This window comes from Mustela nivalis (genome assembly GCF_964662115.1).
Source record: "Mustela nivalis genome assembly, chromosome: X".
Lineage (NCBI taxonomy): Eukaryota > Metazoa > Chordata > Mammalia > Carnivora > Mustelidae > Mustela > Mustela nivalis.
This window is the reverse complement of record NC_139040.1, coordinates 50,714,713-50,740,105: the sequence shown is the minus strand read 5'-3', so window position 1 is coordinate 50,740,105 and position 25,393 is coordinate 50,714,713. Positions and strand designations below refer to the sequence as shown.

General features: G+C 35.7%; 1 protein-coding gene and 1 long non-coding RNA gene across 2 annotated transcripts in view; one reads left to right on the top strand and one right to left on the bottom strand.

The window, feature by feature from the left end:
• LOC309855567 overlaps positions 1-25,393 on the bottom strand; it is a 1,258,688-nt gene that overhangs the window by 279,315 nt on the left and 953,980 nt on the right. The window lies entirely within an intron of this gene.
• The window catches only part of DIAPH2 (diaphanous related formin 2), a 919,476-nt gene that overhangs the window by 308,327 nt on the left and 585,756 nt on the right, over positions 1-25,393 (top strand). The window contains exons 16-18 of the mRNA XM_082715955.1: positions 7,769-7,873; positions 11,229-11,558; positions 13,498-13,612. Of these exons, the coding sequence (XP_082572081.1) occupies positions 7,769-7,873; positions 11,229-11,558; positions 13,498-13,612 (550 nt within the window). The remainder of the gene's footprint in view (positions 1-7,768; positions 7,874-11,228; positions 11,559-13,497; positions 13,613-25,393) is intronic.

The following is a 25,393-nucleotide window of genomic DNA, read 5'->3' as shown; positions in this document are numbered from 1 at the left end:
AATACAGGTTTTATGGCTATCTTAATTTTATTTGGATTTCAGGTTGCCTTTTTCTTGTTTCATGAAAGCATTACTACAGTTGTACTAGTTTCTACCAAAAGTTGCATTTTTTTTTCTAAACCCTATGAAGCTTTCGTGTAATATTTCTCTCCTATTGGTTCGGGGAGAAGGATTGAAGCACAAGTCTAAAAACTTTATGGTTTTCAGCCTTCTGACAACAAAATAAAGTACTTACATATTGCTGTCTCTTCAATGTTATGACTTACCTTGGAGATTAGATAATCATTTTTGCTATCACTCTAGAAATTATAGAGTATTTTTGAAGTACTTCAGGGTGTCTGAAGAAATGCCTTTGCTCTTTCAGTTACTAGATTAGATTTTCAGAGCCCGAGCATAAAATGTTTGTGTGAAGTTGTCATTTTAATAGACCTTTATATTTGTAATGTTCTTGTTTTAAGTAGCACATTTAAAATTCTCTTTAAAAATCTTAGGGTCTCCTTAATTTTTCACTGGTACTTTGATTACACAACACAAGACTGGAACAGATTGTGTTGATCTATCTGGTAAAATTTTCCGTAAGCATGTATTGTGGGAAATGGAGTCCTGAAATAATTAAAAAAAGAAAAGCATTTCAGTGTTCAGTGCTTTATTCTCATCACCAACATTTAGAATGAAAACATTTATGTTCTCTCAGTGGCTATCTGCATGCCTCCTCTTATTCTGGGTGATTTTAAAAGGCTATATAGAGTAGTTTAAAAGAAAAAAAAAAGAAAGTTGAGAGGGGCTAGAATGAGAAGCAGTAGTTGTAAAATCTGTTCTTAGCTTTTCCACAAATTAGCTATGACTTTAAGTAAGCTGCTTACTCTGTTTGGGTCTTAATTTTATCATCATTAAAAGAAGAGGTATGTTTAGTGGCCTTGTAAGAAGTCTTCCAACCTACATATCTCATGCTTCTGTGATTCCTAGTCTATGGGTTTATAGATTAAGATCACATTAAATTACAAACAGAAACATTTGTGTGCCTCTTTTCAAATGTACTAATAAATGATTTATAGAGGATAGCTGTACAGTTTGTATTATGCTTAAAAAACACACAGAAGAATCTAACATTGGGAGGATAGGTGGAAATACAGAATAAGTCTTAACTGAATAGTATAATGCTGTTGAAAAAGCTCTGTCTTCTCAGTGACCCAGGAAATATGGTCATTCACTAACTGTGAAGGATCTGGGGTGGGTTTGAAATGTTTAAAGATTAGAAACAATTTGAACTTATTTCTGTGGAACATTTTTCAGGTACTCAGGTAGAGAGGAATATAAGAATTAGTTAGCGTTTCATGTTTGACCCAAACACTATTGTTATCCAATTCCATTATCCACACTTTCTTCAGACTGGGATCTGTTTGACATTTTTTTAAATTTTCAAAGGTCAAATCTGTGAGGATGAGTATTTATTAACAGTGAAAATGCTTTTTTATTGTTCCACAAACTCTAAAGACAATTCTAGACAATAAGATACATTAATTTTAGAAACAGTAATAATATAATTGGAATAATATATAGCCTTCTAAAATGACTTGTAGTGACATAGATAATAAAGGGCATATATTCTATAGATGAACGTAAGCAGTATTTACTCTATGTATTCAGGCTTGTTTGTTTCGGCTTGGTGCCCTGACTGAGGTAAGGGATGGGCAGGATGAAGTAAATGGATATTCACCATGGAGATGGTCTCTCCTGCTTAGCACACCATTGTGAATATATGTATGTATGTATGTATATATGTATGTTTCAAGTTTTTATTTAAATTCTAGTTATTTTACATATAGTGTAATCTTAGTTTACAGTAGAATTTAGTGACTCATTACATATAAGAAATGCCTTTGCTCTTTCAGTTACTAGATTAGATTTTCAGAGCCCGAGCATAAAATGTTTGTGTGAAATTGTCATTTTAATAGACCTTTATATTTGTGATGTTCTTGTTTTAAGTAGCACATTTAAAATTCTCTTTAAAAATCTTAGGGTCATCACAAGCGATGTCCTTCTTAATACCCATCACTAATTTAGGCCATCCTTCCTACCACCCCTCCAGCAACCTTCAGTTTGTTCTCCATAGCTAAGAGTATCTCTTATGGTTTGCCTTCCTCTCTTTTTAAGTTTTCTTTCCCTTATGTACATCTGTTTTGTTTCTTAAATTCCACATAAGAGTGAAATCATAGCATTTCCTTCTCTGACTGAAAGTGGTCCAGTTTCATTCTTTTTTCGTGATACTGCCCAGTTTCCCCAACACTATTTGTTGAAGAGACTTTCTTCCATTGGATAATCTTTCCTGCTTTATCAAAGTTTCATTGACCATATAGTTATGGGTCCATTCCTGGGTTTTCTGCTGTGTTCCATTAATTGATGTATCTGCTTTTGTGACAGTATCATACTATCTTGATAATTACAGTTTTGTCATATAGTTTGAAGTCTGGAATTGTGAAGCCTGCATCTTTGCTTTGCTTTTTCAAGACTGTTTTGGCTATTCGGGGTCTTTTGTGGTTCCATACAAATTTTACGATTGCTTGTTCTAGCTCTGTGAAAAATACTGATGGCATTTTGATAGGTATTGCATTGAATGTGTAGATTGCTTTGTGTAGTATAGACATTTTAATGATATTTCTTCTTTTCTTCTTCCAGTTCGTGAACATGGAATGTTTTTCCATTTCTTTGTGTCCTCTTCAATTTGTTTCAGAAATGTTCTGTAGTTTTTAGAGTACAGATGTTTAGCCTCTTTGGTTAGGTTTATTCTTAGGTATCTTGTGGCTTTCGGTGCAGTTGTAAATGGGATCATTTTCTTGATATCTCTTTCTGTTGCTTCATAATTCATGTACAGATATGAATTTCTGTACATTGTTTTTGTTTCCAGTGGTTTTACTGACCTCATGTATCCATACTGGCAATTTTTGGTACAGTCTTTTGGCTGTTCTACGTAAATAAAAATGTAGTCTATGAAGAGTGAAAGTTTGACTTCTTCCTTGTCAATTTGGATGCCTTTTATTTATTTTTGTTATGTAATTGCTGAGGCTACGACTTCCAACTATGGAACAAATGTTGTTCCTATGTTGAACAAATGATGAGAGTGGATATCCCTGTCATATTTCTTAACTTAGAGGAGAAGCTTTTAGTTTGTCCCCATTGAGGATGATACTAGTTGTGGATCCTTCATATATAGTCTTTATGATGTTGAGATGTGTTCCCTCTATCTCTACTTTGTTGAGTGTTTTTATCAAGTATGGATCCTGTACTTTGACAGTTGCTGTTTCTGCATCTATTGAGAGGATCATATGGTTGTTATCTTTCTTTTATTAATGTGGTATATCACATTGATTGATTTGTGAATATTAAACCGTCCTTGCAACCCGGGAATAAATGCTATTTGATTGTGTTGAATCATTCTTTTAATGTACTGTTGGATTTTATTTGCTAGTATTTTGGTGAGAATTTTTATATCCATGTTCATGAGGAATAGTTACCATTTATTCTCTTTTTAGTGGGGTCTTTGTCTAGTTTTGGAATTGCGGCAATGCTGGCTTCATAGAATGAATTTGGAAGTTTTCCTTCTACTTCTATTTTTTGGAACAATTTGAGAAGTATAGGTATTAAGTCGTCTTTAAATATCTGGCAGAATTCCCCTGGGAAGCCATCTGCACTCCCCCTCCCCCCACCAGTATTTTGTTTGCTGGGAGCTTTTTGATTTTTGATTCAATTTCTTCTCTGGTTATCAGTCTGTTTTAAGTACTTTATTTCTTCCTATTTTAGTCTTGGTGGTTTATATGTATCTAGAAATTTATCTGTTTCTTCCAGATTTTCTAATTTGTCAGCATATAATTTTTCATAATAGTCTCTTAAAATTGTGTTTCTGTGGTGGTGGTGATCTCTACTTTCTCATTTGTGATTTTATTTATTTGGTTCCTTTCTCTTTTCTTTTTGATAACTGTGACTAGGGGTTTATTAATTTTATTCTTTCAAGGATCAAGCTCCTAGTGTCATTGATATGTTCTATTTTTTTATTTCTATATTATTTATTTCTGTTCTGTTCTTTATTATTTTCCTTTTACAGCTGACTTTAGGATTTATTTGCTGTTACTTTTCTAGCTCCTTTAGGTGTAAGGTTTGTTAGTATATTTGAGAGTTTTTTTGCCTCTGGAGGTAGGCCCGTATTGATATTATTTCCCTCTCATGGGTGCTTTTACTGCTTCTTAAAGGTTTTAGAATATCATGTTTTTAATTAATTCTGATACCCTGTATCTTTTGATTGGAGCATTTAGTCCTTTGAATTCAGAATAATTTTTGATGGATATGCATTTTGTGCCATTGCATTACTTGTAATTTTGTTGTTTGGAGATTTTTTCTGTTTTTCTGGTCTTTGGTCTTTCCTACTCAAAGCATCCCCTTTGATATTTCTTGCTGGGTTAGTTTAGTGATCATGAATTCCTTTAGTTTTTGTTTGCCTGGGAAACTATCTCTTTCTATTCTGAATGGCAGCTTTGATGGATAGAATATTCTTAGCTGCATATTTTTTGTATTAAGCATATTGAATATATAATGGAACACTCTTATGGCCAGCCAACTTTTTGTGGACAAGTTTGTTGTTAACCTTATTAATCTTCCCTTGTGAGTTACAGATTTATTTTCCCCTGCTGCTTTTAGGATTTTTTTCTTATCTCTGTATTTTATAAATTTTAGTGTGATATGTCTGGTGTTTGCCTGCTTTTGTTTTTGATGGGCATTCTCTGTGCCTGCTTTTGTTTTTGATGGGCATTCTCTGTGCCTCCTGGATTTGGATGTCTGTTTTGTTCCCCAGATAAGGGAATTTTTCTGCTATTATTTTCTCAGTTAAACTTTCTGCCCCATTTTATCTCTCTTCTTCTTCTGAGACTCCTGTAATACAAATGTCATTGTGGTTTATGGACTCTGCTGAGTCTATCTAAGTCTGTATTCATGATCGAACGTTTTTCTTCCCTTCTTTTTAACTTCATTATTTTCCATAGTTTTATCTGTATCACTTACTTGTTCTCCTGCTTCTTTCATTCTTATGGATCATTATATCCAGTGGGTTTCACATCTTGGTTATAGCATTTTTTATTTTGGCATGACTAGTTTTTTAGTCTCTTATCTCTGTGGTAAGGGACTCCTTGGTGTCTTCTTTCTTTTTCTCAAGTCAAGATAGTATCCTTATGATGTTTCTGTTAAATTCTGAATCAGGCATATTACTTATATCTGTTTCTAGTAGATCCCTGACCATGACTTTTTTTTGTTCTTTCTTTTTGGATGAATTCCTCCATTTTGGTATTTTGTGTAGGTCTCTGTCTTCCTCTCTGTTAGGAAAGACTCTTATGTTCCTGTTCCTGAGAGTAATGGCTTTATTAAGGAGAAGTCATATATACTCCAGGTCCTGGCACTTCAGGAACTGCTCCTGGTGTATGCTGTGTGTCCTCTGCTGTTGTTTTTTGGCTATTCTTTTTCCCAGGTCTGTCCTTTGCAGAATTTCTCCTTGCCTCAAATTGGGAGTGTTTGGATCTTGTCCATTATGTGGTGAGTTTTACCTAGGTGTGCTCAGGCCTACTTGTTAAGAGAGTCGTGATCCTCTTTCCATTAGAGCTGAAGCTCTGTAGTACTCTGTGGTCGGTAGACTTCGTGGGTGTGGGGGGTTTATGCTGGTGTTCCTGGGGATGTGTTCCACTGCGTTGGTTCTCAGGCATACTTGCCCTACTAAAGAAGCATCTGCGGAGTATGTGGGGTTGTAGGGTTTGGTGTAGATGCTTCAGGCCTCTGCTGTGAGCCCTGTGGTACTCCCTGAAGTCAGTCCATGCTGATGGGTGGGTGGATAAAAATGGCACCAGTCCTCTCCCTTGTTCCCGTTGTGGGGAGTTCGTGCTTGCCAATGTCTGGGAAGCCCTCACAGAGGACCAAAATATATTTTCTTGTGTGTCCCAGACTTCTCTCAAATCCCTATATTCACCCTTTATGTGTCCCAGCCATCTACCTGCCCAGCAGCACAGTGCACCTGTGTTTTATCTCCGACACATCAGCTGAGTTTCAAAACTCCTAAAATTTTGGAATCTGTTAAGCCTGGACCCATGCTTATTCTCTGAGGGAGTGTCATGCCATGCTGGGCTGGTGTCAGTTTTTCCCATAAGTGCAGTTGCACCAACATGCAGGAGCTTGTAGTTTAGAGTAAAGTGCAGCAGTAAGCCAGTATCCATGTTAGCTGCCCTCAGCAGGTGTCTCTGTCCCTATGCTAAGAAACTGGGCAGCAAAATGAGACCTGCTGGCTCTTTTGTCCCTGGAGGGGCAGTGCCTTCTCTAGCAGATGCACTCCAAGAAGGAGGAACTTTCTCTTCTAATGCGTCCCAGGGGATCCTCAGGTTGTGCCATCTGCTCCCAGGCCTCTGCCTCCTCCACAGGTGTATCCCTGCATCCACCAGACTCTACACTGACCATGGTGTAGACTTTTAAAACTTAAGTATTTTATCTCTGTTGATTGTAATAACTCACGATAATCAGCCCCTCTTATTTTCTCAGTGAATGGTTTTGGGGGAAGTGTTTTTGGTGTGCAGGCCCCTCTGCACTGCTTACTCTCTCTTTCCTCTGTCCACTATCTAGGCTCCCTGCCCCCTACAGCATCGCACTTCTTTTCTACCCTAAATCACGTCTCTGCACCTTCTACCTTCCACGATGTGGCTCTTCTCAACCTGTAGTTGTGCAGTTTGGTCTCTCAGTCCTCTTAATGATTTCTTGACTTCAAAAAGATTTGATATTCATGGTAGTTGTATTTGAGGAATGAGGCAAACATTGGTTTCCCCCATTCCTCCGCCATCTTAGCCCCTACCCCCAATACATCATAATTTAACCTTTCATTTTATCTCTTTTAGTATTTTATGCAAGTGTTTTGGTTAAGCAGCTGAAGGAGAATTGTATTTAGGCTATACATACATCATTCTACTGTCAGATTTTGTGAAATACCACTTTTGGGATGCTAGACAATTAAGATTATAATAGAAATATTATAATTTGTATTACTGTACAATCATTTGAGCCTTGTAAAAAGTATGTTCCCTTTTCAAGGTTAAATATAGTTACAGAGTTGAACTGCTTTATGGTGAATTTTTAGGTTTCATTTTCTAATTCGATAAAGTTAAATGTATGGGATGAAACATTTAAGAAAATATTTCTGAAACCTTTTTTCAATAACAAAAAAATATAAATTCCCATTATATGTGAAGAGAATCTTCTTAGTCCAACCTTTTAAAATTTTGTTTGGGGAGTGCCTGGGTAAGTCATTTGGTTCAGCGTACCACTCTTGGTTTTTGCTCAGGTCATGATCTTGTGTGGTGAGATGGAGTCCCATGTCTGGCTCTGTGCACACTGGAAAATCTGCATGAAGATTTTCTCTTTCTGCCCCTCCCTAAACACTTCTCTCTAAAATAAATGAGTAAATCTTTAGAAAAATAATTTTTTTTCTTTCTTTCTTTTTTGCTTTCTGATAATGGGTTTTTTAACCTTGGGTAGCTTCCATGTTTCCTTTTTACTAACACCATACTCAGTAACCCACCACAACAGGTGTGCTTAAGTGTTATTTATGAAAGAGATCTGGAGCTTTGATTTTCTGAATGACCTGGGAATTCAGTGAAGCAAAAGACACTCCTCTTACTTAATGAATAAAGTTGTTTAAAACTTTCTCAAAACTATGTTATTAAGTGTACATTTATGGTGGTGATCATTGCAGTTTGATGAAGAATTTACAGCTCGACAAGAAGCTCAAGCTGAGCTTCAAAGAAGAGAAGAAAAAATTAAAGAGCTTGAAACAGAAATCCAGCAACTTCGAACCCAGGTAATGACTTTATGTCACATCACAGTGAGTTTGATAGTAGAAAATTATCTTGTTAGATGGAGGTAAAAATGTGACCAGAACCAGACTTTCTGGCAGTTTTGCATTTTAGTTGAACTAACTCCACAGATTTAATTTTCCAGGACAATAAGTAATTTTACTGTTTGGATAAAAATAAGGTGTTAGCTGCTTAAACTTCCCTAAATAGTTTTAATGGACTTCATTACACAATCAATACTATTCCGAGACAAAAGTATTTTGACAATTTGAAAAATTGGATGCATAATTTCAAAAACCTAGAAATTTTGCATTTCTTACTGCATCACCTATGATCAAAAGCACTCATATACACTCAAGTTCTTAGTTATGGGGTCTTCTCAACACTTTTAAGTCTTCTCAACACTTTTTTATTTATTTTTATTTTTAAACACCCTCACACTTTTAATGTTTTAAATGGTTATTAAGAAATGGAGATTACCAGTGTTGGTAGAAAAATGTCCTTCTTCTATATATGCATTTTCTTTTTAGTTTTTACCATGCATTTTAACCTTTAAAGCCCATTGATGAAAACAATGATTGAAAAAATAAAATGGAAGAAAAAAATGCTCATTAATACACAAAATTCAACTACATAATCTTTCATGGTCTAGTTGGCCTTATTAAATGATTTATGAATTTGGCATCATTCCATTTAGTAAGCAAAGGGAAACTCCAAGGGGTTGTACAAAATGAAAGGTTTTTGTGGAAAGAGGGTAGGGCAACAAGTTATTAGGGAAAGGAAAATATCATTTAGTCCCTGCCACTTTCCCTTAGGGCCTGGTGGAGAGGACTTCTGTGGCTGACTTATGGTGTCCTGATTTGAAAGTTCCTGATTCACCTGTTAAGACTATTTCTTCAAACTGCAGTTAGATTATGTATTAATCTCTGGTTCGTGAATCAGCCTAACTGATGCCATTTGGGGCCTGTGTTTTTGTTGTTGTTGTTGTTGTTGGTTGTTGGTTGTTTTGTTTTCCTAACACCTCTTTACATATTGCATGCTTAGTGGATATTGACTGATGGACTACATTTGTATCAATCAGTCTACTGAGAAATGACTTCAGAAGTCACTGATGAACTCCAAATTATTCAGCACAGTGCCTTTTGCTTCCCTTAGTCTGTTTCACTTATCTATAATATTTGATAATTTTTCATTAAATCTTTATCCTTTTTTGTATAATCTGACTTCCCTTTCCATATCTCTGAGAACTCATTTTGTTTTTGCCTCCCTCCAACCAGAAGTGGTGACATTTCTCTATGTCACTCTACTACAGGGCCTTACTATTTCGTGAGTGGTTGCATAATAATAATTTATTATTAAATTAACTGATCTGTAAAAATGCAGAGTCACACAGTCTTTCTAGCATACCCAAAATTGTGCCAAATACTAAATTATTCATTAGCTATATTCAATTCTCAATACTCTGTCATAGCCTAATTTAATTGTTACATTTCTAATTGTTCATGAGGGGGAAGAGAATGACTAATAATGATTTGATTTTTAAAAGCTGGTGGCATTTATATGATATTCTTTATTAAATTTGTGAAACATGCATTTAACTTGAATAACTCTATTAAAAGAGATAGCACTCTTACGGCTCCATACATTTTGTATCATAGATATGATCTAATAGTGTAAAAATTTGATGTTAACAAATATAATTTTGCTCTCTTTTATTTTTTTAAAAGATTTTATTTATAATTTTGCTTTTCTAATAAAAAATTAGATATACATTTTACCTTTCAAAGTATTCAGCATATCCATTTATACACAAAGCTTGTCATTTCTAATTTCTAAAACTTTTCAGAAAACTTATTTTGATTTTCTCCACAATTTCTTTGATCTCCATCCAGATTGTAAAAATGTTTCCTGTAATTTTGCTGCATTAAAATAAATGAAAATAATTTTGAATACTGTATTTCTTACTAATTTCAGGACAGGATTGCATTCCAGGGGAAGATTATCATTTGTTGAGTGTAAAAATATTTCAATTGTATATATGTGTATACACACATAAACATCATAAATATGAATAAAATATTTGGACAGTTCATATTAAATAGTAAAAGAAACAATTCCATGATTCTATGATTGTTAATTTTTAATCTTATAAATAGGTCAGTCCTTAAAATTGATTATTCTTAAAATATACTTCAACTTTATTTTGTAAAGCTATTCCCAAGTTTAGTTAGTATAATTAAGTACTCCAACTTGGAAATTCACATTAGTAAAGATAAGACTTTTTCCCCCCCAAATAAAAATAACATTATGCCAAGAAATCTTATAATTTTAAACTTTTCATTCACTTCATCTAATGTCATATCTTGATTATGAATACATCTGTTCATTGGTAGGATTTTCTTATTAATGTTTATAATTACCAAGTTCACTTTCATGTTCATTTATATTAGAATTGAACCATTGTGACCAGTAATGGTTTAAAGAAACAAGTACAGATTAACGTAAAAAGTAGACTGGAATGAGAAGCTGTCCTTCATTTGTTATCCATTATCATTAGAGAATGAGGTTGAAGTTAATTTCTGGTGGTAGAAGTAAGTAAGAAGTAAGTCCTCATAATCCAGTCTGTGTGAATTAATTCTTTTCATTGCTAGTGACTCCATGAGGAAATAGTCTGCTATAGTACATTAGGTGTAAGAAGAACCACATTCAAATCCTAACCTCATTTCAGACTCTGCGACCTTTGGTTAGTCATTTAACCTTTTTGTAGTTATGTTTTTCTCATCTATAAGCAGTGAGATAAAGTTTAAATAAAAATGCCCTACTGACATTTCAGGTTTATAATAACAATGAAAAGAAATTATAGATGTAGAAACATTGATAACCATATTACCACACAAATGTATGTTACTCAGTATTAATTAATGGTGCTAGAAGACTGCTATGGTAGTAGTGCTATGAGATAGACTCTGTGTGAAGCTAATGGGCTCCAAGGGAGTCAGATCTATGATTGTATTAATTATTTCATATTCAAACCAGCTAGTCTAATAGGTTCAAGTCACTTCAGTACTTCTTTGCATATATTTATAATGGAAGGTAATTTTTTCATTATTTTGGAGGAGTGTTTCACAAAATCTTTAAGGATGCCAACTTTTATAGTGTGTTAGCAGAAGTAGTCATTATACAGAGTTTATAATGCTTATCAAAAATCTATGGGTGTCTCTTTCAGTTACTATTAAGTCCTTTGATGTTATTAAATTAAATATAGTGTATGTAATGTAAAACCCCAAATGTCTACTGATAAGTTTCTTTGTTGTTATATTTTACTATAAACATTTAAACATTGTATTACATATGTTTCAGGGATATGGACTCTCAGGTTCATCAGGAATTCCAGGCCCTCCTCCACCACCTCTTTTGCCTGGTGGTGGGTCATCCCCACCACCACCACCACCACCACCTCCACCAGCACCACCTCTACCTGGAGGAGCTCTCCCTCCTCCTCCACCTCCTTTACCTGGAATGATTGGCATACCACCACCACCACCTTTGTTTGGGGGACCTCCTCCACCATTTCCCCTTGGAGGAGGAATTCTTCCGTTCCCAGAAGTACCTCTTGATCTGCCTTATGGGATGAAGCAGAAAAAATTATATAAACCTGAGGTGCCTATGAAGAGAATCAATTGGTCAAAGGTGATTATGGCTATGACTAGACTAGATTATTTGACCCGTTATTTTTATGACTAGATTATTTTGGCTTTTCCAGTCATAGTTGATCATTAATATGTGAATAACTATTGCTGCATGTAAGTATTGCATAATGCTTGAGAAGATGACTGCTGACTCATGCTTTCCTTTGTGAGTTCACCATCTTACGTTTATCTTTCAGTCTAGTACCTTGCAAATTGGAAACTCCATAGATAATTCGAAATTAATGTAGAAGTCAAAAGGAAAACCAAAGTGAAAATGGTGCTAGAGAATAGCATATAAAATATATCACTAAATGAAACATGATTTTGGTTCTTGTAGTGTTGTTAAGTACTATAATATTCTTAAATATAATCTTAATTATTGAGCCTTTTTTTTATAGCTATTTTTGTTTTTAGAAAAAAAAATTTGTCCTAGTTTTTTTTTTTTTAAAGATTTTTATTTATCAGAGAGAGAGCATGAGCAGTGAAAGGGACAAAGGGTGAGAGAAAAGCAGACTCCTCACTGAGCTTAGAGCATGATGTGGGCCTCAATCCCAGGACCCTGATATCATGACCTGTGCTGAAGTCAGACACTTAACCAACTGAACCACCCAGGCACCCTTTTCTTGTTGTAGTTTTAAATATTTAGATAGTGTGGAATAGGAGGCAGCATTCTGTAGTGATATAACCTAATTATTCTTTATGTAATATATAAAGCGATTTTTTCTATTGAATGTTATTTTGCTTTCTTTTTTCTTTTCTTTTCTTTTCTTTTTTTTTTTTTTTGAGAGAGAGAGAGAGAAAGAATGTGAGGAGAGTAGAGGCAGAGGGGAAGGGAGAGAGAACTTTAAGTAGGCTCCATGCCTGAGCCTGATATGAAGCTTGATCTCATGACCCTGAGATCACAGCCTGACCTGAAATCAAGGGAAAAGGGAAAAAAATACAATTTTCCAGACCACAGTTTGGGGAAATGACTCCTCCAAGAACATACTTAGAATGAAATGTGACAGTGTCTACATAGTAAGTTGGTTTAACCAGAATCATGGTTAAACCAGTTTTTAGTTAAGAATATATACTCATGCTTTGCTCATAAGAGTAAATGAGATACTAACATTTTTAGAATGTGGTTATTGTTTATTAGGTACATTCCACCAAACTATAGGATCCAGATGCTATTGGTCCAGTTGTCTCTGTATAAATGTTTAATGATACATTCATTTAGTATTTAAACATACAGTGAAATGGTACTAATATAACACAAAGCATCATAGTGTACTGCAAAATACACAGTTCTAATCTTCGGTTTCCCTGTAGTAGTTAGAGCACAGTTCTCTGGAGCAACACTGCCTGGGTTTAATTCCCATCTTTGCCCTTTGCTAGTTAGTCAGCCACTTAAACTTTCTGGGGCACAGTTTCCTCATCTTTAATGTGGAGATAATAATAGGTCATATTTCAAGGGATTATTATAATGATTAGATTAAGTAATATATGCAAATCACTTGACACATTATAGGAGGTATATAAGATGTTAGCTAGATTTTTTATGATTATTATCTTCACCCAGGTCAGTAAACATGGAGAATTAATTCACTTTTCTGAATTTTAGTTTCCTCACTTTTAAAAATCCAAGAGCAGAAAAAAATGTATATGTGTTGGGGGAGGCATTTACTCAACTATTTTTAAGATTCCTTCCAATAGAAGGCTTTCTTAAATGTAATTTGCTATATGGCTAATTGCTTTTGTATATCTTTCCTATACACTGATAGAATTCTGGGATGTCCCCAGTGAATATTTACTTTAATCTTATTTTGATAGATCCTAAAATTGATTTAGTAAGTAGGTAAATAAAGCAACTATCATTTGAACTTGGTGAAATTGAATTCTTTGAAGAATTAAATATGAAGTAATAATTTGGAAACTTATCTTTGTTATTTTTGTTTCAGATTGAACCGAAAGAACTATCTGAGAACTGTTTCTGGTTAAAAGTTAAGGAGGACAAATTTGAAAATCCAGATCTCTTTGCAAAATTGGCACTGAATTTTGCTACCCAGATGAAAGGTACATCTTATTTTTAAAAATATAAATACTTATTCTGATATATTGAGTCTAGTGCTTTGCTAAAATTTTTAAGTAATATATATACACATGTATAATTTGTCCACCCTGGACAGAGTCAAACAAACTGATGATTTTACCCAGCAACTAAAGGAGGATAGCTCATTTTCTTTATTTTTAAGATTTTATTTATTTGAGAGAGAGAGTTTGCAACACGCACAAGTGGGGGAGGAGCAGAGGGAGAAGGAAAGGGAGAAGCAGACTGCCCTCTCAGCAGTAATCCTGATATGGGGCTCAATCCCAGGATCTAAGATCATGACTTGAGCTGAATTCAGAAGCTTAACCAACTGAGCCACTCAGGCACCACTCCTTTTAGTCTTGTTTTTCATTAAGTATTACTATTATTCTGGAAATGTTGGTTTGTTTTTATTGCTTAATATGTGAAGTATACTCCTCTATAATAGTTATTATTTTTACTGAGAAGTAGAGGAAATAAATTTGTCAATACTATGTAAGGGAAAACAATGCAACAGAATACTAATAGCCTAGAAATTTTCATGAAATTGGAATGAGATTTGGCCAACAGTACATAGTCTTTCCTCTTACATTTATACTACTTATCAGTTTGCTTTTCTAGGAAATTTTATAGTTTTTCCCTACAAACAAATTTTCTGGAATAAAATCAAAATCTGGTAGCTAATAAGTATATTTTACTGATTTGAAAATAGAGTGCTTTGTTTATGATTAGATACTTAACCTCTTGTGAATTTTACACATAATTTTGATACTATATAGGTAACTTCTCAATCTCATAGTTATTAGGATTTGTGAATTTTTGGTATTTTAAGTACTATTTTACAAATACTGCAGAATTGATAGTTCAAATAAGCATATGATATTTTCAGTCTGGATGAGTCTCCACAACTAAGAAATTAATATATTCCATATGCCCAACCCTTGGAATTGGGAGCTTTACCATTCATTTGCATGATTTGTCACAGCATGCTCTAGAATGTGAGAATCTGAATTTTGGAAGATTGAGAGAGAGAGAGAGAAAGACTGAGAGAGGTGAATAATACTCCTTTTCAGACGTTCTGTCATATCTTGCACATTGGAGGTGCTTGTGCTGTATTTGTTGTTGCTTGTAGATTGAAGTTCACTCACACACACACACCGAAATAGAGGTAATTAGAAGAAATCTGACATTTTGAAAATTCTTGGCATTAGTTTTTTTTTTTCTTATAAGAACCTTCACATTAAAAGGGTTCTTCAGTGACTCCAGAGACTATTTGTTATAAACACTTTTTTAAATTAAAAAAGGTAAAAATGCCTATATCACAGTATATATACAGAAAAAAAAAATAAAAGGGAGCATAATAAGCTTACCCCTTCAATCCCAGATTTACAGCTTCTTCCCCAGAGAAAACCACTGTTACTAATTTCTCACTTTGTCTCCTAGAAATAGTCCATGCTTCTAGATGCATATGTATATTTATCATTTTTGTTTTTTACTTCTTGCTGTTTTTACTTTATGTACTTGGATGTTATCCATAATACCTTGTGTTTATCTACTACGTTCTTTTGGCAAACTGCATAGAATTTGGTGGTATGGACTTATCCTAATTTATTGAACCAGTCCCCAGTGAATGGGTATTTAGATTAATTCCAGCCTCTTTTGGTATTTCAAGCAATGCTGTGGTGAATCCGTATCTGCATATAACTTTGAGCACATAAGCTCTATTTGTAGGACAAAGTCTAGAAGTGAAATTCCTGGATTAAATGCTGTATACATTTATAATTTTGATATATATTCCCAAATTGCCTTCCAAAGAATTTGTATCTATAGTGGCACTTAAAATATATATGAGTATCTGTTTCCCTGCAATCTTTGTCCATCTCAGAGGTGAAAATGGTAAATCATCCATGTTATAATTTTAATTTCTTACATTCAGAGTGAAGGTGAACAGCTTTTATTATATTCAAAGGCAATTTTTATTTACTTTTCTGTGGCCGTCTCCCTCCAGTTCTTTGAACATTTTATATTGAGCAGTTGCTCTTTTACTTATTCATGTATTTGTATTGAGTCCCACAAGAATCATAGATTTTGTGAAATTTTAGAGTTAGTCTGAACCATAGAAATGATTAGTCTGGACTCTATTTTACAACCGAAGAAAATGACCTTTGAGACGTAGAGGTAAGTATAAAATCCATTAGAGAGTTTATAAAGGTAGTGTGATATGGTGGATAAAGCTTTAAGAAAGGGAGTCACACTTTCATTCCAGCTATAATGCTTGTAACCTCTAAGACTGAATTTTCTCATCCATAAAATGAGTAGACTAATGTTTATCTAGTAGTGTTGTGAGAATTAAATAAGGTTATATATTCAACGCACCCAGCACAGTTTTTAGTATAGTAGGCACTTAACAAATATTAATTCCCCTTTCCCTTTCATTTAGCATGATGCTGTGTGTGTGTGTATGTGTGTTTTGCTTTAGTTGTTGACACTTAATACAGCTATTAATTCAGCAAGAGAATTTCCAGCACTTGGTAGAGCCAATCAGTTACAATAGAAGCAATTCTTATTACAGGTGCTAAAACTTAATAAAAGTTATATAAAGGCTCTCATCTACTCACTGCTAAGAACACTGCATTCCAGTTCTTAGCTCAGATTCTCTGAATTTTATGTGTGATACTAGTACTATTACTTTCCTAATTTTGAGTATTTGAGTACAAAGCAGGTCAGGAACACCTTTCAGTAATATCACTTTTACTAAGATTTCTTTTTCTTTCTTTTTTTAAGATTTTATTTATTTATTTGACAGAGATCATGAGTAGGCAGAGAGAGAGAGAGGAAGGGAAGCAGGCTCCTTACTGAGCAGAGCCCCGTTGTGGGGCTTGATTGCAGGACCCTGAGATCATGACCTGAGCCGAAGGCAGAGGCCCTAACCCACTGAGCCACCCGGGCACCCCAATATTTGTTTTTCAAAAGGACATTTAAAGGAATAATTAGGCATCATAGCATATTCCAGACATTTATTTTTTTTTAATTTTTTTTTTTAAAAGATTTTATTTTATTTGATAGAGAGAGAGATCACAAGTAGGCAGAGAGTCAGGCATAGAGAGGAGGAAGCAGGCTCCCTGCTGAGCAGAGAGCCCGATGTGGGACTCGATCCCAGGACCCTGAGATCATGACCTGAGCCGAGGGCAGCGGCTTAATCCACTGAGCCACCCAGGCGCCCCTCCAGACATTTATTTTAATGACACTTAGTAACTATTGATTGAACTTACTATAACAGCTGAAGTTCCTTGTCACTTGCAGTATCATAATTTGGCCAATAGATGGCAGTATCAGTAAGAAATTAGGAGCCTCTGGCTCCAGTGAACTCCAAACACATTTTCCTAGCTTTCCTATCTCCAGGAACCACTTTCTTTCCCATTTTGCTGTTGCTTGCCACTCACTCAGTTGCAACCTGGAGGGAGGAACACACTCATTGTTTCTAAGACTTATTTCCAAAGCTCTTAGACCTAGTGTCCCAAAATCTTTTGAGAATTCTCTCCTGTTGCAAGGGTTTGGAGAGCTCATGTCTTATTTTTCCTAAATGCACTGAAAACATTGTTATTCTGTGTTAAGAAAATGTTTCACTTAAGAGTTCAAAGTGCTTCAGATTGATGAATAGAAAGAAGTTGTTTTTTTTTTTTTAATTTATTTATTTAAGAGAGAGGGAGATCACAAGAGTGGTGGGGGAGGAGAAGAGGGATAGAGAGAGAAAGAGGGAGAGAGGGGGAAAGAATTCTCAAGCCGACCCCCACTGATGAGTTAGAGCTAGCCATGTGGCTCAGTCTCAGGACCCTGAGATCATGACCTGAGCTGCAATCAGGAGCTGGTGCATAACCTGTGACTGAGCCAATCAGACACCCCAAGAGACGTTTTAAAATACCTCTGATTACTATAATATTTAAATGTGTAAATACTTAATATGTGAAATTATCATCAAATTATACTTTCTATTTGAATTACTTAAGTGATTTTTAATTTTATGATAATAAACCAGATTATTTCTAATTTAGGAGAGAATGTATCTCATGTAATTTAATTTATATTTGTAGAGTACTGATTATATGAAAGGTACTCAGTGGGAGGGAGAGAAATGAAGGTCTTGTTCCTCCTGCACCAGGAATCTTACCATCTAATGAGGGAGAGAGGAAGAGGTACATTACATTTAGTCAAGTTATATTAGATGATAACATAGATATTTTTGCACAGGAATGCAGGATGGAAATACAATTAATATTGGAGTAGGGAAAGGGAAAATCCCATAGGTGATATAATTTGAGCTGGGCCTTGAAATTTAAGTAGAATTTTATAGGGAAAGAAGGAAAGAAGACATTCTAGGCAGAAGACACCATTAGAAAAGTATGGGATGAGGTGGGATGAGGTACATACTGGGTCAGGTGTAGCTGTTGAAACCACAGCCTATTGAGTTGGGACTTGGAGGTGAAACTGGTAAGGCAAATTTCATACCTGGGAAATGGGGTTTTGTTCTTTAAGCATTAGCAACATGATATTTTGGTTATAAGCTATTAAGGAGGCCTTTGGCAGATGGATAGGTGATAGGAACTTGATAGGTGATGTTGGAAAGCATTGGTTGCGAATAAACCACTAGTAGTTTAGGCAAGATATGATGATTTACAGATTAGTATGAATTCTTAATCTCTAAGGTATTCTAGTTCCCAAATTCTGTGTTCCCATGATTATAATATGTAGGTTCTTACAAGCTGTAATGATGCTGTGTGACAAACTATATCTCCCAATGCTCTCTGGATTAATGAAAAAATATGTTTAAGATGCAGCTTCAAAAGCCCCTGTTAATACTTTTAAGTGTATATAATATATGTGTATATAATATACACATTTTAAGTGTATATAATATACTCTTAGAATTTATATGTGTGTTGTAGTTTAGTATTCAGTTTGATGATATCTGGGGCCCTATAAATACCAAGGCTAAAAATAATACCACTTTTCTTAAAAATCTGTAGTAATTATAGATAATAGTGATATTAAATAAGAATTAAAGTAATGACAGTTAATAATAACTAAACTTAAAATAGTAATAAAATATGTAGGTTATAACTGCTAATTCTAATTAGAATTTCTAGGGTTCTCTAGTGGTTTCAGGAAGAATAAAAATTGCGTGGAAGTTGTAAGCAATTTCTTTGGTTTTAGTGTTGCTTGGAGGCAATAAAGGAAATAAACATAAAAGGTTAATAAAATCTAGCTTCTTCAGTATTATATTTCTGTAGTGTAATTTAACTTTAATAATAACAGAAAATTGAGGAGCTATAAATATTTCAGATGCATATAAATGGCATTTTGCAAATGCTTAAGCATAGCTTTAAAATTATGGTGGAACTGAGTTTAAAGATGTATTTATGTAAAAGCACTTTCCCTCTAGAATCATATATTTTTAAAGATTTTATTTATTTAATAGATCACAAGTAGGCAGAGAGGTAGGCAGAGAGAGAGGAGGGGAAGCAGGCTCCCTGCTGAGCAAAGAGCCTAATGGGGGGCTTGATCCCAGGACCCTGGGATTATAATCTGAGCTGAAGGCAGAGTTTTTAACCCACTGAGCCACCCGGGTGCTCCTAGAATCATATTTTAAATTGTGTTTCTTAGTCATTGATTCTGCTAGCTATGTTTGAAAATACCTACCCTTATGTGGTTGCTTAATATAGTCTTTTGTATTTAGTGAAGCGATGATAAAACAAAAGTGTGTTAAAATCTAATTCATCTCTGTCTTCATAATATGGAAATTCTTAGAATTGACTTGAAAATAGTGAGATGTCTATGTTTGAGTGTACATCCTCTATAAAATGAAAGTGTGAGATATCTATGTTTGGTGTACACCCTCTATAAAATAGTGCTAAAGTGTGCTGAGAGATGTGGTGTTCTAACAAATAATTTGTCATCTTAATGACACAGTATGCATGTTCTGTACTATACACTTTAATATATATGGAAACAAACCAGGGTTAAATCTTTCAGGCAGCCAACTAAACAGCATATTTACCTGTATATCATTTAACTTATGATGATAACACCCTTTCCACTTGGCATGGTCTTTTTTTAATTTAATTTAGTTTTTTTCACTGTTCCAAAATTCATTGTTTGTGCACCACACCCAGTGCTCCATGCAATACATGCCCTCCTTAATACCCACCACCAGTCTCAACCAACCCCCAGCCTCCTCCCCTCCAAAACCCTCAGTTTTTTTCTCAGAGTCCACAGGCTCATGGTTTGTCTCCCCTTCCGATTTCCCCCCACTCACTTCTCTCCATCTCCCAATGTCTTCCGTGTTATTTCTTATGCTCCAAAAGTCAGTGAAACCATATGATAATTGACTCTCCCTGTTTGACTTATTTCACTCTGCATAATCTCCTCCAGTCCCATCCATGTTGATACAAAAGTTGGGAATTCATCCATTCTGATGGACGCATAATTCTTCATTGTATATATGGACCATATTTCTTTATCTATTTCTCCATTGAAGGGCATCTTGGTTCTTTCCACAGTTTGGCAACTGTGGCCATTGCTGCTGTGAACATTGGGGTATAGATGGCCCCTCTTTTCACTACATCTTTATCTTTGGGATAAATACCCAGTAGTCAATTGCAGGGTCATAAGGTAGTTTTATTTTTAATTCAAGTCATCTCCACGCTGTTTTAAAAGTGGCTGCACCACCTCACATTCCCACCAATAGTATAAGAGGGTTCCCTTTTCATCACATCCTCTCCAATACTTGTTGTTTCCTGCCTTGTTAATTTTGGCCATTCTGTCTGGTGTAAGGTGGTATCTCAATGTGGTTTTGATTTGAATCTCCCTAATTGCTAATGATGCTGAACAATTTTTCATGTGTCTATTAGCCATTTGTATGTCTTATTTGGAGAAGTGTCTGTTCATGTCTTTTTCCCATTTTTGACGTGATTGTCTGTTTTGTGTGTGTTGAGCTTGAGGAGTTCTTTATGGATCTTGGATATCATCAGCCCTTTGGCTATAGTGTCATTTGCGAATATCTTCTCTGATTCCGTGGGTTGCCTCTTTGTTTTGTTGACTGTTTCCTTTGTTGTGCAGAAGCTTTTGATCTTGATGAAGTTCCAGAAGTTTCTTTTTGCTTTTGTTTCCTTTGCCTTTGGAGACATATCTTGAAAGAAGTTGCTATGGCCAATGTCGAAGAGGTTACTCCCTATGTTCTCCTCTAGGATTTTGATAGATTCCTGCCTCACGTTAAGGTCTTTATCCATTTCAAGTTTATCAGGGTGTATGGTATAAGAGAATGGTTGAGTTTCATTCTTCTACACATAGCTGTTCAATTTTCTCAGCACCATTTATTGAAGAGACTGTCTTTTTTCCATTGGATTTTTTTTTCCTGCTTTGTCAAAGATATTTGACCACAGATTTGTGGGTCTATATCTGGGCTCTCTACTCTCTTCCCCTCGTCTACATGTCTGTTTTTGTGCCAGTACCATGCTGTCTTGGTGATCACAGTTTTTGTTGTAAAGCTTGAAATCAGGCAGTGTGATGCCCCCACTTTTGTTTTTCTTTTTCAACATTTCCTTAGCAATTCAGGGTCTCTTCTGGTTTCATACAAATTTTAGAATTGTTTTTTCTAGCTCCTTTAAAAGTGCCCTTGGAATTTTGATCAGGATGGAATTGAAAGTATAGATGTCTCTAGGCGGTATAGACATTTTAACAATATTTATTCTTCCTATCCATGAGCGTGCAATACTCTTCCATCTTTTTTTGTCTTCAGTTCCTTTCATGAGTATTCTGTAGTTCTTTGAGTATATATCCTTTACCTCTTTGATTAGGTTTATTAGCAATTATCTTATGGTTCTTGGGGCTATAGTAAATGGAATCAATTCTCTAATTTCCCTTTCTATATTTTCATTGTTAGTGTATAAGAAAGCAACTGTTTTCTGTACATTGATTTTGTATCTTGCCACATTACTAAATTGCTGAATTAGTTCTAGTAGTTTTGGGGTTGGAGTCTTTTGGGTTTTCAATATAAAGTATCATGTTATCTGTGAAGAGAGAGAGTTTGACTTCTTCATTGCCAGTTTGAATACCTTTTATTTTTTGTTGTTGTTGTTGTCTAATTGCTGTTGCTAGGACTTCCAGTACTATGTTGAATCACAGTGGCAAGAGTAGACGTCCTTATTATGTTCCTTATCTCAGAGGGAAGGCTGTCAGCTTTTCCCCATTGAGAATGATTTTGCTATTGGTTTTTCGTAGGTAGATTTTATGAAGTTGAGGGATGTTCCCTCTATCCCTATACTTTGAAGTGTTTTAATCAGGGATGGATGCTGATTGGCACGAAAGATGCTTCTCTTCACTTTCAGTCTGGATGTATCTTTAGGTTCAAAATGGATCTCTTGTACACAGCGTATGGACGGGTCCTGTCCTTTTTATGGTTTATTCCAACCTAGCTATTTCCTGGACATTTGTTACCCTGAATTCCCTTTTCGACATATTATTTATGTCCATATCCAGTAGCTCTGATGGAGACGGCACAGTCTCTGAATTTTTCCTCTTTTGGGTGTTCATTCTCCTAGTCATTTTGGTGAGAGGTGCTTGAGGGGATGTGAACCTGAATATTTATGTGATCCAGGCAGGGTACACCCTGGAACACTTCTGAGCAATTACAAGTCACCACCGAAAAGAGAAAAGGAGAGATAAAGAGAGAGACAATAAAACAAAAAAAGAGAAGACCGTGCCAGAATGGGCCCCAAAAGTAAAATTTATAAGGTATATAAACAAAAGCAGACCAAGAAAATGACGAATAAAAGTAAATGATAAGGAAAAAAAATAACCCAGCCAAAAGGAAACCTCCAAATAATATTTATATACTACCAGAACAAAAACATATACACAGAATCACTGACAGAAGAAAAAGATGGTAGGGTGGTTATAAATCCTCAGTGTGGGCGAGGAAGGTTATTTTGATTCTTACTGGGTGTATCTTGATATGTTTTTTAAAGCCCTCAATTTTCCAGACATAAAGGGAGATTAAAACTGTTTTATATATAGGGGTGGGGTAGTATTGATAAGGGAAAGTAGATTACCTTGAAGCTTATATCTATATGTATATTTAGAAAAATAGAAAAGAAAAAGGAAAATTCGTGTATATGTATGAAAAAAAGTTCAATTTAATAGGTTATAATGGAATATGTTATATTAAACCTCTGGTTGTGATGGTTTGTAGGTTATAAAAATTAAAAGGAATAAGAATAGTGAGAATGAATTAAAAATAAAAATATGTGGAGGAGGAGTCAAGATGGTGGAGAAGTAGCAGGCTGAGACTACTTCAGCTAGCAGGAGATCAGCTAGATAGCTTATCGAAAAATTGCAAACACCTGCAAATCCATCGGCAGATCGAAGAGAAGAACAGCAATTCTGGAAACATAAAAACAACCACTTTCTGAAAGGTAGGACTGGCGGAGAAGTGAATCCAAAGCGACAGAAAGATAGAACCCAGGGGGAGGGGCTCGCTCCAGGTAAGGGGCGGATCAACGGAGCACAAAATCAGGACTTTAAAAAGTCTGTTCCGCTGAGGGTCATCGCTCCAGAGGCTAAACCGGGGCGAAGCCCGTGCGGGGTCAGCGTGGCGTCAGGTCCCGCAGGGTCACAGAGAGGTCGGGGATGTCTGAGTGTCGCAGAGCTTGTGGGTATTGGAATGGGAAAGCCGGCTGCAGAGACAGAGCCGACAGTAAGCTCGCAGCTCGGGGTTATCTTGAACGGGTCGCAGGCTAGCTGAGCTCGGAGCGCGGCCGGAGGTCAGGCAGACGGGAGTAACTGGGCACTGTTCTCTGAGGACACACTGAGGAGTGGGGCCCCGGGCTATAGCTCCTCTGGGCCGGAGACCAGGAGGCCGCCATTTGTATTCCAGTCCTCCGGAACTCTACGGAAAGTGCTCAGGGAACAAAAGCTCCTGAAAACAAACCCGAGTGGAACTCAGCCCCTGGTAAGTGCGGTGCAATTCCTCCTGGGGTAAAGACACTTGAGAATCACTACACCAGGCCCCTGCCCCAGAAGATCAACAAGAAATCCAGCCGAGACCAAGTTCACCAACCAAGGAGTGCGGTTTAAATGCCAAGGAGAGCAGCAGAATTCCAGAGGAGGAGAAAGCAAAGCACGAAACTCATGGCTTTCTCCCTGAGATTTTTTTAGACTTGCAGTTAATTTAATTATTTTCTTTTTCATTTTTTTTCCCTTCTTCGGCCAAAATTTTCTTTTAACTTTTACCCTTTTCTTTTTTAACGTTTTTAAACTAGTTTACCTAATATATATATATATATATATTTTTTTTCTTTTTTATATTTTTCTTTATTCATTTTTTTAAAATTTTTCTTTTTTTTTTCTTTCTCTCTTTCTTTTTGAACCTCTTATAATCCTCTTTCTCCCCCCTCACAATTTGGGATCTCTTCTGATTTGTTTAAAGCATATTCTCCTGGGGTTTTTGCCAACCTTTTAGTATTTAATTGCTCCTTCATATACTCTTAGCTGGACAAAATGACAAGACGGAAAAATTCACCACAAAAAAAAGAACAAGAGGCAGTACCGAAGGCTACGGACCTAATCAAAACAGACATTGGTAATATGTCAGATCTAGAGTTCAGAATGACAATTCTCAAGGTTCTAGCCGGGCTCGAAAAAGGCATGGAAGATATTAGAGAACCCCTCTCGGGAGATATAAAAGCCCTTTCTGGAGAAATAAAAGAGCTAAAATCTAACCAAGTTGAAATCAAAAAAGCTATTAATGAGGTGCAATCAAAAATGGAGGCTCTCACTGCTAGGATAAATGAGGCAGAAGAAAGAATTAGTGATATAGAAGACCAAAGGACAGAGAATAAAGGAGCGGACCAAAAGAGGGACAAATAGCTACTGGACCACGAGGGGAAAATTCGAGAAATAAGTGACACCATAAGACAAAACAACATTAGAATAATTGGGATTCCAGAAGAAGAAGAAAGAGAGAGGGGAGCAGAAGGTATACTGGAGAGAATTATTGGGGAGAATTTCCCCAATATGGCAAAGGGAACGAGCATCAAAATTCAGGAGGTTCAGAGAACCCTCTCAAAATCAATAAGAATAGGCCCACAGCCCGTCACCTAATAGTAAAATTTTCAAGTCTCAGTGATAAACAGAAAATCCTGAAAGCAGCCCGGGAAAAGAAGTCTGTAACATACAAAGGTAAAAATATTAGATTGGCAGCTGACTTATCCACAGAGACCTGGCAGGCCAGAAAGAACTGGCATGATATTTTCAGAGCACTAAACGAGAAAAACATGCAGCCAAGAATACTATATCCAGCTAGGCTATCATTGAAAATAGAAGGAGAGATTAAAAGCTTCCAGGACAAACAAAAACTGAAAGAATTTGCAAACACCAAACCAGCTCTAAGGAAATATTGAAAGGGGTCCTCTAAGCAAAGAGAGCCTACAAGTGGTAGATCAGAAAGGAGCAGAGACAATATACAGTAACAGTCACCTTACAGGCAATACATGGCACTAAATTCATATCTCTCAATAGTTACCCTGAATGTTAATGGGCTAAATGCCCCTGTCAAAAGACACAGGGTATCAGAATGGATAAAAAAACAAAACCCATCTATATGTTGCCTCCAAGAAACTCACATTAAGCCCGAAGACACCTCCAGATTTAAAGGGATGGGATGGAAAAGAATTTACCATGCTAATGGACATCAGAAGAAAGCAGGAGTGGCA